Below are 14,113 nucleotides of genomic sequence, written 5' to 3'. Positions count from 1 at the left end.
ATACATCCTTACATAGGCCCTGATGAAGTCACCTTTCAGCTCAAAGCTAGGCAGGGCTGAAGATCAACTCAGGGGCCTTTTCAGACTTGCTCATTCCACATACCTTCATATATGAGGTGCCAATCACAGGCATTCTGCCCCAACCCCTGCCCACCCTCGCAACCCCAGCAGGAAGGCCACGACCTATCCATTTGGAAGCACAACAGTTCCACAATACCAGAGGCCTGGTCACTGTAGATCACGCTAAACCAAGGAAAAGCGGATCCATGCCATTGTGCTGGGAAGATGATTCCAGAAAGAAGAAAACAGGACTCACCACTGGCACCCAGTTCACTGGGCTTCTCTGAAGGAGCCAGGTGGGTGGCTGGTCTCACATCCCCCACAGGAGAAGGGGGCAGGGCAGACACTATTGATTTCTGATGCTGCTGCTGCTCCATTGGTATGCTAGGGACAGGATCTAGAAAACAAAACAAGCAGTGAGCCCAGTTTGCTCACTCCTTTTTCCCTCCTTGTGCCAAGCTCCCGCAGCCTCCTGCACTATCATTTAATCAGTATTCAGGCACTATGGCAGCTGCGTACTGGACAAGGGGCAAGCACTGGGTCCAAAACCTGTTTTCTTAAGGTTTCACAGCCCCTCATACCTTGGATGACTGTTTGTTTGAAGAGCTCATCCCGCAGCCTAGGTAAGAAACAGTCAATCCGCTCCCAGGTGATCTCCCAGAGATCTGAGTATCCTGTCCGTGAGTCAGCACTGTGGAATATCCCAGCTGTATCCATTACAAGCAGCATATTCTTCAGAGACTCTGGTATGGCCTCCAGCTGTAATCGGAGACACTCCTCAGGACACAGAGAATGGACGTATAGCATCGAACAAAAGCACAAAACAACTGATGGGCTTCCTTGGAAGCAGAGACCAAGAGGAGAAACCATAGAACAAAATGTTTTTGGAAGGATTAAAAAGTTAAAAAAACCACAACAAACCAAAAAAACAAAACAAAACACCCCCAAGAAACAACCAAACCAAAATACCTTTCAAGTTTAGAAGGTTAAAACTAATGAAAGATTGTTGAAGGCACTGCAGCATCACTTTCAGCACCTTACCAGCAAGTCACTGGAGCCTGCATGCATGTATTTGTCCATAAAGTCCAGGATTGTCAGCCACAGGGCAGCAAAGGTGGTCAATGACAGCAGTGGTGAAAGATGCTGTAGGAACACCTAGAAAAAAACCCACAACTACTGTCAGCAAATAGTATCAGGGCTGCTGCTCATAGCTTGATTAGCCAGACTTGCAAATCTGGAATTCCCCCTCCTTGTGGCAGGCCAGGAGCATGCGCAGGCCCAGCCTGAGGACGCCAGAGACCTCCACTCTTCTGAGCTGCGTAAGTAGAGGAGTGGATCTTGTGTCCTTTGCATGAGGCCACTGCATCATCATGTCTTCCAGCCCTTCCAGACTCTCTGCCTTAGGTCAGTACTATCAGCTTGTGACATGCATCATTTCACCACTAGAACAGACTATCTTCAACTAATGTTGGGTGAAATACTTCTCTCTTCATCCTTCATAAAGTTACAAACTCCTTCCTGACAATTTTCTGAAGGCCAGTATCATGGAGACAGTTCTGGAAAGAAGGCATGTCCCAACAGCAGAAGGTGGTAGAGGCGGCCCAGCACTGAAGACAGTCAAACCAGCAAACTGACACCTACCCAGATCAGAGATGCTAAGAAGCTTATACAGCAAACTGTTTGGTTGTCTTGAGGCACATGGTTTCCCCTGAGCCTTCAGGCAGCAGAAGCACACTCACCTTGGAGAGCAGTGTTGAGGCTCTCATCCTAGTTTCTTCCATCCCACCAACATCAGCTGGGCTGATGTTCTCAAGTAGCTTGGTCAGCAGAGGGAACAGCACCTGTTGGATCAGAAGATTGATATTCACAGGATCAGAGCAGGGAATGCCTTGTCTGTTGTGGTGAACAAACTGCTCAAGAAGATGGTGCTGAAGTAGGACACTATTCTGCCACTCTTGCACACAGCTTTGCTCTTCATGACAATGCTGTCCTGCCTACATGCCCAGCCCAGCCAGGAGGTTACCTTGTTGAAGCAGGACTCCCATTCCAGGGCATCCAGGGCCTGCAGGTCATGTACCAGGAGGGCCCGCTGCAAGTAAGTGAGTGCCTGCATCCGTACCTGGCGTCGGGCATCACAGCACAGCCAGGCAATACCTGCAAGAGAGGGATTCAGGGCAAAGCCCACAGGGAAGGTGTGACATCCCTACTTCCCCAGCCTAGGGTGGAAAGTCTAATGAAGATCAAACACTCACTGGGGGGTGGGGGGGGGGAAGAAAAAAAAAAAAACCCAAGGATTATACTTGTCCATGCCACAGACTGGGCATCTACTGTCATGTCCAGAAGCAAGCTGGCAGCTAACTCATGCTAAAGATACCTTTCTGGATCTCTTGCAAGTTCTTTTTCAATTACAGCAGACCCTAAAAACAATCTCCAGCTGCTTTCTGCAGTTAGTTCTTGGCTCCCCAACTTTCCTGAGTGCTGCCATTATCTTGGAAGGTGTCTCTGCTCACTCTCATCACAAGGGGATGGCTTTACCCTGTAGCAAAGGACACCAGCAGTTGGACCACAGCGTTCGGGAATCTGCTTCGATTTTCCTCCCTGCTGTCTCTAGATGGCGTTGCTCCTCTGCCCAGGAGCTGTAGATGGTGGCTGCTCGTGTGTGCAAGGTGTGCATAAGGTCCAGGAGCTGCAAGTCAAGCATCACATTAAGCAACACATAGGACTTAAATTTTTGAGGTAATCCTGGTCTCCGCTCTTCCCCAAACCAATGCTAAAAGGCTCACAGCTACTCAAGCCTGCTTCCTCTATGTATATAACCATGCATTGCTAAAGAGGTTGTGTCAGGCCCTGCTGTCTGTGCTCTCCCTAAGCGGTCAAGTGCCAGGCATCTTCAGCAAGATTTGTGTCAGTTCAGTAGCCATGTCAATCCCATCTTTGAGGAACAGCATCCCAATCGTGGTAGGAGAAAGAACAGAGCCTTTCCTGGCACGGAGCACTGGACTCTCCCAGGCAGAGGGAAAAGCCTGGTGATTCAGCTATGCTGTCCAGAGACAACTCTGCAATGTTTTTGGTTTTTTTTTTAAACAAAAAGGCATGAAGCACAAGCAAAGCTCCCTCAGAACAGCTCCGTACGGGCAAAGGACAGCATTCTAGTCACTTTACCACTGAACTGAGGCCCAACAGCCTGGCAGTCAGCAGGCCTGTGCCTTCACACCTTTGAAGTACCAGCTGGAGAGAAAAATTACTCCCTCATCTCAGTGCCTCAGCCCACAGGGCCTTCCCTTCTCCACAAAAGCTCACACTCTGGGGAGTCCAGACTCCCCACTAATCCTACATGAACCTCATGCCTCCAAATGCCCTTCATCCATCTTACCTACTATAGTGACTCACCGCTCCAGACCCCATCCTGCTTGCTTTTCAGAGAACTACTCTCTCCACTGCTATATTGCTTCTGCCTGTCCAAACTGCAGTCTTTCACTGCAGAACCACACACTGCCACCACAGCCACCCTTTGCCATCCAGTGTGTACTAACCCAGGATGCAACCCCACCTTGCCCCATGATGAATCCCAGTGACTCCCCAGCAATGCTCTGAGTATGGGAAAGGAGAGGAGGAAATCCTTGCTATACTTACGTCCTGACTAACCTGTAAAGACACAGTGTGGTAGCTGGCAGGGATGCTTTCATCCTCATCCTCATCGCTCTGTGTGTGCGCCTGGTGCTGGCTCAAGACCCGTGATCGCCGTGTGGAGCTCTCCTTTGGCTTTTTTTTTAATCGACTGGATTTACTGTCATATCTATGGCTCTTCCCCCTCTTCTCCTGGGACTTGTAGCCTAGAAAGCGAGAGGCAGCAACACACCACGTATGCACCCCACCACAAATTCTTCTGCCCTTCAACACATACAGCAGCCACCTTTTGATATCCCCAGTGGAGGGCACTGTCCTGTGAAATGACAACTATCCGCTCGAAGAGGTACCCGGCACCCCTCAGGAACAGCCTTCAGCAATAGCTGATACTGCTACTTCTACATCAGCTCCAGACCTCCCCTACATCCCACAGAGAGGGATAAGAATAAGGTCTCTGCTGCCAGCAGGAGCCAGGACACTTTTCTCACAGCAGACCAGTTTCTGGGGACTGAGGATAGCATACTTCACACTTCTTGCTGACTGGCCACCCCAAGCCCAGTCCTGACTGTCAAACCAAGGGCCATCTTACCCCCATTCAAGCTCGCCTCCACAAAGATGCGGATCGTTTTGACACAGAGCTCAAAGTTCTCAGGCGTAACGTGGGCAGCATCTCGCACAATGAAGGACAGGGATTCCACGCACTTCATGAGAGACTTTGTGTCATGTGGGCCCAAATCCAGCCCCACAGTCAGGCTGTACTGGTTGACAAGAGGAGACGGCCCCAGCCTGCTGAGCCCAGCAGTGGATCTGGAAGTGTCAATGTCATCTTTCCCAACCTGCAGGGCACAGCAACAGGGTAGCAGGAGAGGGTAGCGTAACAAGCAGAGCCTCATGCACATATTGAAAGGGCCAACAAGTGACATTTCTGTAGGATCCATTTCCCCTTCTTCCTCATTTGCCTCCAAGCTTTCTCCTCTCCATCTGCATCTCCTCCCCATCCTCCCTTTACACTGTCAGCTCATCTTAGCTCTCTTTTCTACTGTCTTACTCTTTCTCTCCCCACCACACCCTCTGCCCACAACCATGCTAGGAGTAGTCTCCTTCAGGCACCAGAAGCCCATTTACTACTCACCACTAGCCAGCCACTGTTCATGACATCCACATCTGTCACTGAGCGATGCATCTTGCCTGGCTTCCCGTGGTCTGTGTACACCTCCGAATCAGAGGTGTAGCCACGGTCCAGGCTCATGTCACTTGGATGACAGGAGGAGGAGACCTCGCTGTCTGACTGAGCACCTTCAAGACAAAAGGCATGGGTTTTAGATCAAAGCCAAATCAAGAACTTGAAAGAGTAGCTGTGGATAAGGGAGAAGCAATCCAGATTAGTCAGATCAGCATCAGCTAGGAACCACCAGTGGGCCCTGGAAGAAACTGGGCCAGGCCTTTCCTCCTGCAAAATGAAGAGCAACTATGACAAGAGCAAGCACAGGAGACAGCAACAAACAGTTCTTTGACACTGTTTCTCTCCTGTAGGTGTGTTTGGCTTTCCCCTTCAGAGGGAAGGGGATTTCCATCCTCTGCTATGTCACTTGTCAGCTTAACTGGGGATTTAAAAAGGGCAGGAAGTCCAATGCTTTGACTCGAGGGGAAGAATCAGATGTACCACATGCTTTAAGAACTACCAGAGGTGCTAGATTCAGCCAAGACAACTCCAAAAGCACAACACTGAATGACATGACTCACGTAGGGCCCCTGGCATCACTCAGCTCCACACTAATACCAGTAAAGTCTCTCATGAACAGCAGTCTACATTACCATGCTCCACACCTGTCAGAGCTACCTTCCTGACCTTTAGGATAACCTTAAATTTCATGTCTCAAGCACAGAAATCTTTGCAAGGGCCAAATCTAAGCTACTGATATAATGTTATTTAGAAGTCAAAATTCATTCTCACCATCATTTAATATTATCTAGAAACCCACCAGCAGACTTCCTGTGAACACTGGGCACCAAACATTTTGAGAAGGAGGTCAAGAGAACTAATGTTCTGATGTGCAAGGTGCCACAGTCAAGTAGTTTGCTCAATCAGCAAAGACAGAAGGGGGGGCAGGGAAGATGGGAGAAGACAGCCCAGCATTAGCTGAGTAGGCAAAGGCCATAAGTCTTTTGCAAAATCAGGTTTCTCCCATCTGTCTAGCACAAAGCATCAGGACCTTGCAAGGAAGTTCTAGAAAAGCAAAGAGGAAAACAAAGTCTTCTGGAAAAGCCTTTTCTTGCTGTTTGCTTTAAAAGTCTGAAGCTGTCAGCCTCAAATACATTGCCAGCTGGCTAAAGCAAAACAGAAACAGTTTGCTGAAAGACCGTCTTTCTAACACAGTCAAGAGAGGTGGGAAATAGCGGGTTGGTCTTGTGGGAATGGTTCAGGCATTCTGAACGCAAATGGGTTTAGAAATAGAATTTTAAAGAACAACTCCCTTTATGAGATCCTTAAAATGGGGACAGAAAGGAGACAGTCCCACAGAAGAAGCAAGTATGACAGAAACAACAGCTGCGTTTACATTACACACCCAGATGAGAGATAAATGCTATATTACCCAAGGCACCAGACCACAACGAGCAGAAAATGCTCCTTGGGTAGAGCAAAGACCTTCTACAGCTGCTACAACTGATATCAGTTTTCCTCCCACTGCTCCCCCAGGGACTAGCACCTGGACTGCTGCTCACTGAGTAGGAAGAGATGGCAGAGTACAGACAGGGACAGACCATGGGGTAGGAGTGAACAGCAGGTGCTGGTCTTTAATCTTGCTAATGTAGTTTAATATCAGCTTTGTTTTCTTGCAGTCCCCTTTGCTAATTGAAAAGCTTGAGGAAGCAGCTGCTTATCTGGCAGACAGGCATCAGATTTCCTAGCAAAAGCTGGCCTATTTTACCTGTGTCGTTATCTGCCCTTGCTGTAACCTGCAGGGCTGCAGGCGGCTTCACCCCAGACCCAATACACTCCAGGAGGGTGAAGAGCGTGTACCAGTCATCCCCGGAGTGAATGTTGGCAGCATTGGTCTTCAGGAGTTCATGGAGGCCATAGGCAACCTCATGGCTAACTCTGGACAGCACATTTGGCTTCATCATGAGCAGGATACGCAATGAGAGCAGAATCTGGTCAGAGAAGGAGACAATAATAACAGACCGTATTATTTACACTCCATTCTCCAGCAAGTCCCCCTTTCATTTATTTAGAGGTACTTACAACTGCTGTTTGTTGCTGCCTGCAGCACAGACAGGTTAAATGTGGGTCCAGCCAACAGCAATTGGTTTCCTGTGTTACCAGGTGTAGCCACATAACGCCAGTAACTGACTTTCAAAAATTCCTTACCTGTGCGCTGATTTCTTCCCGACGAAGCAGCCGAATTGCCAGTCTCAGCAGCCCCACCACTGCCCTCTCCACCAAGAAGCAGAACTCCATTGCATGGACACAGAGATGATAGAGGTGGTCTCGGACAGTTTGCCACACACAGGTCACACGGTCCCTAGCCACAACAAGGACGAGGGAAAGGGTAGGATGAAAGGACATGAGACAAGCACCCAGTATTTCTTCATTTCAATGAAAAACTCCAGCCGGGAGATATAAGAACAGACACACAGAAAACACAAAGCTGTCAGATTTCTTATTTACTTCATTACTTGCAAAGCAATCAGGTGGGAGAATTCTCCCTCCAGAGTTTAGTTTACGTTCTCCAAATCTCAAGATATCAGGCAATAATTAATGGGTGAATAGTCCCTCTGTTTGCACATGCTAGAGTGGAATTGGTAAGCCCTGAAATTACAGCCACATGCTGCTTCAGCTGGCAAATCAAGCACATAAGGAATTCATTCCCTGGATCCAGGCAGCAGCTGCAGTAAAGCAGGGACATTTACAACAAATCTGCATGTATTTCAAGGTCATACCTGTTCTCTAGCACAATCCTCAGAAGCATCTCCAAGCAGAAGGCAGCATCCTCTTCATCATACGTCTCCTCATCAGGAGTCACAGAGATGAGAGCCTAGAAAAGACACGAAATGTTTGTGAATCACAAGCCCCCAAAACTGGGGACCAACCAGTGAGGACCAATAGAATGCTCTGAGTCTGGGCAAAACTGCACTTTGTTATCTCGTGAGGTCATGCATAGTTTATCGAAAATGCATTGGCTAGAGATCAAGCTAAATAAATGGAAAATTATATATTCTTTTTATTATTCAAGATTAACTTAAAAGATGTTAAACTCCGAGGAAGTCTCTCAGATAGAACAGAATTCTGAAAGACAGCAGCTTCTTGCTAAGAATATGTGAAGCACAGAAAAGGCAGACATACCTAGGAACAGCTACAAATACTGGAACTATTCCTCTCAAGCCATCAGCTTGCATATGAAGGGAGAATTCCTGACACAATAGGGATAAGGGCAAAGCGTTCCCCTGGAACTGAGGTGGCACACAAACTGAGTCACCACTTCTCCACATGGGCCAGCATCATAGTGGTCTTTGTGTGAGCAAAACAGCTAAAGCAGAACTTGCTGTTCAAAGTACTGTTCTTTGGGGTTTACTCACTTATCAACTTTATTTTGAAACTCAATACTTATTCTTCTGAACCTCTGCAGCAAGCCTTGATAAATAAACCTTTCCTTTGTTTTAGCACAAGTCTCAAAACTGCCATGTGCCTTATTGATGAAGCTGGTGAATTGCAATTGCAGTAGCCTGAAGGAAAAGGCACTCACACTTTAAGGAGCCATGGGATTAGGCAGCACCCATGGCCAGCCCACACAGCATCCCTGCAAGGGTGGCGCTCCACTATTTGCTTTTGGAGATGCTGAACAGCAGCAAGATTCATTCCGCCCCCTGGGGTGGTCTCAAACTCTACAATAGCCTGAGAAGCCAGTACCAGAACCAGGTAAGTAATTACCCTCCCCCAGGCAGATGAGCTTCTCTAGCCCGAAGGCTAGTGAGTCCAGTCTTATTACAACTCCCACAGCAGCCAGGTGCCACACTACCTAGCAGAACACTGTGAAATGTTGCTGTACAGCTCTTGCCTCTAAAGTGGCCTTTTAGAATATTCTCATTAGGCACACAGCACACCAGAAAAAAGGAAAAAGCATAACCTTAAGCTCTTACGCAGAGCTACACATATTTTCAAACACTTACTGTGACCTCCTCAAGGCTTTTAGAATGCATTCTACAATGTCACGGCTTCCTCTACTACTAAAGCAATTGTGGCTGCAAGCACAGAAGTTACATGTGACTGCTGAACTAATGACTGGTTTCATATCCCAAATAGGTCCAAGACCTCCTCCGGGGACACAGAAGCTAGGTGAGTACACAGCACATATCTGCAACCATGCATAGCATGCTTGTTCCATCACCAGTCCAATCCCTTGCCCAGTATCTACCTCTCACCTTCATGAGCTCCTGGAGGGATTCAAGTTGGAGGAATTTGCTTTCTGTGATCAGCTTCTCAGGATCACATTGCTGCAAGACAGAAAAAAAGAACTGTGCATCTGGGGGATGGGGAAGGCATATAAACAGATCCCCCAGAGACACAGCTTGTTCCCAGGAAAGATACAGATAGTAGCTTTAACACAACTACCTGGGGGAAAACTCCTGCTAGCAAGATCGCAACCTTTAACAGACCTGGTCTGTGCTAGACAGATTTTAACAGATAACTCCTCTCTTCACACACTGCTCAAATCCCAGTTTCAGATTTTGTTGGCACCATACGCCTTAACACTGTCTTCGAAAAGATTAGTCATTTAAGAATTTATTAATTTGTCTTCAATTATAGGACTGTGACGCCAAGGGCAGATCCCAGCTTCTTGTGGGGAATTGTTCCCATTTTCATGTGTTACTACATTTGTGTGCAACAGCACATAAGACCCTTTAGCTGTCAATGCAGATATGCTCCTCTGTAGTTTCTTACAATTCCCAAGTCCTCTGGAACTCGCAATACTGCCTAGAAGCATGCATATTTATGCTTCTGTTGCCTGTTATCCACATAGTACTGTCACCATGAACAAAAGCAGGTTCTTTTACAGCCTGTATGTTACCTTTATGCATTCCAGAGCCATTCGCTTTGCCTCTTGTGTCTCTGTAGATGGCCCTCTCATACCAGATTGCTCTGTCCCACTGAGGGTGAGCCAACTAACAAAACTCAGCACTGTAGATTCACCACTGCAAATCAGAAGACATCAGCATCAGTAAAAAAAACAAGAAATCGTATCTTCTCCAGTTTTGGTACAAAAAGGACTGCCTGGGCTATTGACACCGCTCACCGGTTAGATGGTGTCTCCTCACGTTGCAGGTAGATTTTGCCATTAGGATCCACAAAATCTTCAACCTGGAAGACAGACCAGAACAGGTATATGATCAATCGCCTACTTCTTTGCAGCCTTACTCCCAACCCTGTAATGTTTTACTTAGTCATGAAACACTGCACCCAACCACCCACATGCGGGCAGTCAACCCCAGCTCTTCACACCCTCACCCCTTCAGTGAAGTGTCACCCCGACCTGGCAATACCAACAGTGTGCTCTAATACTTCATGCCTATAAGCATGTCCCTCTTCTGCACAATATTCAAAATCTGTTCAAATAAAACAAACGCTGGAATTTCTAAAATCCAACAAAAAGGAAAATGAGAAAAAAATGAAACCCCGTGAAAGAAGCTAGAGCCTACAGATCACTTGACTGCTACACCCTTTGCAGGCTTTCCAGCTCTGTACACACTTTACCAGAGCCAGGCCTTTGCAAGAGACCTCTCCTCCTCTTTGAACTGATTCTATGAAAAGCCAGCTTTCTACTTCCCTACTCTTCAGTTACCCACAGGCCGGCTATTATTACCTCCACCATGGCCTTGGGCAACAGCTCTGCTCGGAAAAGCTGTAGCATGGCCTCCATGATGTTTTTCCAGCCCTCCCGCAGAATGTCACCGTGGCGATGGGCCAACTGAAACACAGTCTTTGCTGCAATATGGGCCTTGGGATTACTTCCAAAAACAGTGGGCAGGTTCTCAATAGACTGCAGGAAAGAAGAGGGGGTGGCAATCAGTCAGCAAGAGATGTTTTCAACACAAATTAGGGCAGACTGTTCAGAACTGGTTACAGGAAAGACAACAATTCTGTGTACGATGCTTGGATAACTCCTCCGCTCACATTCACTTTCGCAAAAACAAGGACAAGATGACTTACCTGATACAAACTGAATCACTGAACCACCTAGACGCAAGCTCTCCAAGAACATTTTGAAAATGCTTGCTGAAAACTCAGTAACTCTAATTTATTCTGCTGTGGGAACTCATTCCAGGATCAAAGCCTTCTACGAAAAGTACCACATCTCCCCTGGAAGCAGCAATTACTCCACTCCACTGTTACAGACGGAAACTATGGCCAAAAGCATTACTGACTTGCAAAGCTACTCCTACCACTACTTAACAGCAAGGTTCAAAGTAAGAGTGATGAACCCTGGCATACAGTCTCTGCCAATAATTGCTGGATCACAATTCCTCATAATCTGTTCAACGCACTCACAGCTTTTCAAAACACAAAAGCGTGCAAAGTCATTTAAACCAACCAAGTATATGCTGCCAAAACTAGAAAACCCCAGCAACCATGTGAGGAAGTATCAGACACCATAACACACTCCATGTTTCTGCAGTTACTTAAGCTCACTGCAATGTCCGTTTTGACAAGAGATGGGCTTTGCCATTCTCTTGCTTATGTGGACAAAACCCATATGTATTCCTTCATCAAGGAAGGACAGAGAAGACAGGACATAGGGTGGATTGAAAACGCAGCTCTTCTAATCTCAGACCTGAAATTCAGAAAAACTAGCTCTTGCTGCAGCCAGACTGCTGGCAAAACTATTATCAAAATGGGTCTTTGATCTAGAGGTGAACTCCATTAGAGGTGCCAATCTGGCAGAAATGTGACAACCAGTTTGTTTCTTCCATTGTTGCTATGGGGAAACCACATGAATACACACATCACTGAAGTGTCAACAGTGCAAACAGCAGTATGCCTGGTTTTGCACTGCGGTAACAAGCCACAACCACCAAATTAAAACACACAGTGGTTTTGCTACTACTTATACACCGAGTCAGTATGAGTCTTAACTGTGGATCAAGAAGTGGGGGACTTGATCTTCTTAAATCACTTAATCGTCCTCCGTGTTCCCTTCCATTCCTCTTCTTTCAACCAAAGTGGCTGCGCACACCAATTGCAGTGCTTGGAGGGATGCCTGATCACCAGGATGGTCTGACCTGGGAAGTGATGAGCAGCTAAGTGACACTTCAATGTTCTTCTCTTGCTTTCTAACAGTTGCTCTTTGTTTTATTCCTCAGCCCATGAAGGCAGCCCCTCCTTCTCCCCTTCCACCAGACTGTCTATCAAATATTTGTTCAGTTGTCGTATTCCACTGCTGTCTCCAAGCCTTACAGGAATTTAGGACAGCAGAAAGTAACTGGTGTACTTGGAATCTGGCCAAAGATAAGAACTCACAGCCTTCTTCAAATCCAGAAGTCCCTCATTCTACGTCACCACCAGAAGACATGCTTGCTTAATTTACACTGACCTCAGACTGCTCCAGATTCCAGTCTCACAACTAGATGGGATGCAGCTGGCAATAGCTAGTGCCTCTGAGGGCTTAGTCTGGTTGCTTCTACTGTGTAAATCTGTGTTAAACAGTTGTTTCATGGCAGACATTCCTCTGCTTGTGTTACCTATTGGTCTCGAGGTCTGGTATGCCTGAAGAGGATCAAGTATTTAATCTTTACTCTTGTGAGCTGTGGAGGAAGAGGGAATCTAAAGCAACCCCACTGCTTGGGATTTCTTTGTCTTTTAATAGTCAACCTGGTACTTTTTCACTGCTACCAATGCCAGAATGCAAATGATACAAAACACCCAGTCCAAACAATTCCATTTTTCTGCAGCCTATTTCCATTAACTGGATTAATTTGCAGGACTGTTCTCTTTCTGCTATCCCTTAAAGGGATTTAAAACAAAACAAAACAAAAAAAATTCACCTCTCTTGGCCTTTTTACTCCCATGCTTTCAGTCCTGAATGATCTTTGTTCCCTTTTCTGTATGTGTGGCAATTCTAGTCTGCTCACTGTGGGTCTTGCACTGGTTCTCAGAGCAATGTTGTGAGAGTCTTTATGAGTTCTGACCCTTTAGAGGAGTTGCTGTCATCTTCTCCTTAGCACAAAGCATGGTCTGCCACACACTATCAAACACTTTGGGGAAAAACAGGCTGATGCTATAACACACAAACAGATTTAGGCAAAAATAAGCTTACATCAACCACCGTACCTTAAATTTAGTCTCACAGTACAATCCACAGAAACAACCTTTAGGGCTTGCCAAAAGCGGGGCTAACAGCTGATCTTATTACCAGACTCCACATACCAACCGACAATTCAAAGCATTTTTCTAGCCCCTTTATGCTGGATGCTCAACCCCTACACTTTGGAAGAATAGCTCACAAAACAGTCCCTCTTGGCACCACATAAGCACTGCAACTAAATATGCAATAGCTGCAATGCACAAACTTGCTTGGGATGATGGATGATCACTCTCTTGATCACAGGGAGACCTAAGTCTCCTCAGATCAAGTATGTGGAATAAACACTCGTACATCATGGCATTCTGCTCTGCACAAACTGCCACTTGTGAGGGGGTAAAAGGAAATTTGCATATTTGAACCTGCCCTACGGAAGCCCCACTTCACACTTTTCATTGCCTCCTCCGGAAAACTCTGGGCAGGGGCTGACAGATATCTATAGATAGTGTGATAACTAAAACAAGCAAATATTACGGCTTCACAGAGGAAGAGAGCTCAGATATACTAAAAGCTATGCCTCTTTCCCCTCCTTGCAAGCTTACCTCACTGCTGAGGGCTGTAAACTTGCAGAGAGAAATTATGAGATTGTCAAACACATCACTAAGGCCGTAGTGAGCAGAAATCATTGCACATTTCCTAGGGAAAAGAAGAAAACAGAAAATAATGCAATAAGTCAGCACAGACAAGTCTGTCTACAGGACAGCAAATCAGACAGCCTCTCTGTTGACCTTTTAGACCTTCTTTTTCACGCACTCATAACGAATGCTGATGTATAGAAGTCTACTATTATCCCTCAAATAATCTCAATCCTCATCCATAGATGCTGATATTTGTCTATGTTGATGCAAGGATCACTCAAGAAGTGAGTCTAAACAGACAGACCACTTGCACCTGAGCCAATATACCTAATCTCCCGTCTTGACATAAGAGGGCGTTGCCGAGATTGGCGGTACGGCTGAAGGTCTAGTTTCCACGCGATCATGGCTATAGCAGTATATTAACAGAGCTTTAAAACTACGCTTAAGGCATCATTTGGTCTGGATCTAAGCATGACCAAAGACCATTCCAAT

At 46.5% G+C, this 14,113-nt stretch overlaps 1 protein-coding gene across 3 annotated transcripts in view; it reads right to left on the bottom strand.

The window, feature by feature from the left end:
* Positions 1-14,113, bottom strand: part of GBF1 (golgi brefeldin A resistant guanine nucleotide exchange factor 1) — a 109,100-nt gene that overhangs the window by 1,739 nt on the left and 93,248 nt on the right. For 2 of the 3 annotated variants that reach the window (XM_075107578.1, XM_075107581.1), the window contains 17 exons: positions 13,586-13,679; positions 10,548-10,724; positions 9,981-10,045; positions 9,756-9,879; positions 9,109-9,180; positions 7,630-7,724; positions 7,058-7,211; positions 6,618-6,840; positions 4,820-4,983; positions 4,277-4,523; positions 3,694-3,893; positions 2,596-2,746; positions 2,084-2,214; positions 1,800-1,901; positions 1,102-1,215; positions 642-819; positions 317-457 (listed from right to left, as the gene is read on the bottom strand). In XM_075107578.1, the coding sequence (XP_074963679.1) occupies positions 317-457; positions 642-819; positions 1,102-1,215; positions 1,800-1,901; positions 2,084-2,214; positions 2,596-2,746; positions 3,694-3,893; positions 4,277-4,523; positions 4,820-4,983; positions 6,618-6,840; positions 7,058-7,211; positions 7,630-7,724; positions 9,109-9,180; positions 9,756-9,879; positions 9,981-10,045; positions 10,548-10,724; positions 13,586-13,679 (2,432 nt within the window). The remainder of the gene's footprint in view (positions 1-316; positions 458-641; positions 820-1,101; positions 1,216-1,799; positions 1,902-2,083; positions 2,215-2,595; positions 2,747-3,693; positions 3,894-4,276; positions 4,524-4,819; positions 4,984-6,617; positions 6,841-7,057; positions 7,212-7,629; positions 7,725-9,108; positions 9,181-9,755; positions 9,880-9,980; positions 10,046-10,547; positions 10,725-13,585; positions 13,680-14,113) is intronic. The other variant, XM_075107580.1, reaches the window with a different exon arrangement.

Source organism: Phalacrocorax aristotelis, chromosome 12, assembly GCF_949628215.1.
Source record: "Phalacrocorax aristotelis chromosome 12, bGulAri2.1, whole genome shotgun sequence".
Classification (NCBI taxonomy): domain Eukaryota; kingdom Metazoa; phylum Chordata; class Aves; order Suliformes; family Phalacrocoracidae; genus Phalacrocorax; species Phalacrocorax aristotelis.
This window is presented reverse-complemented; position numbering and strand designations above follow the sequence as displayed.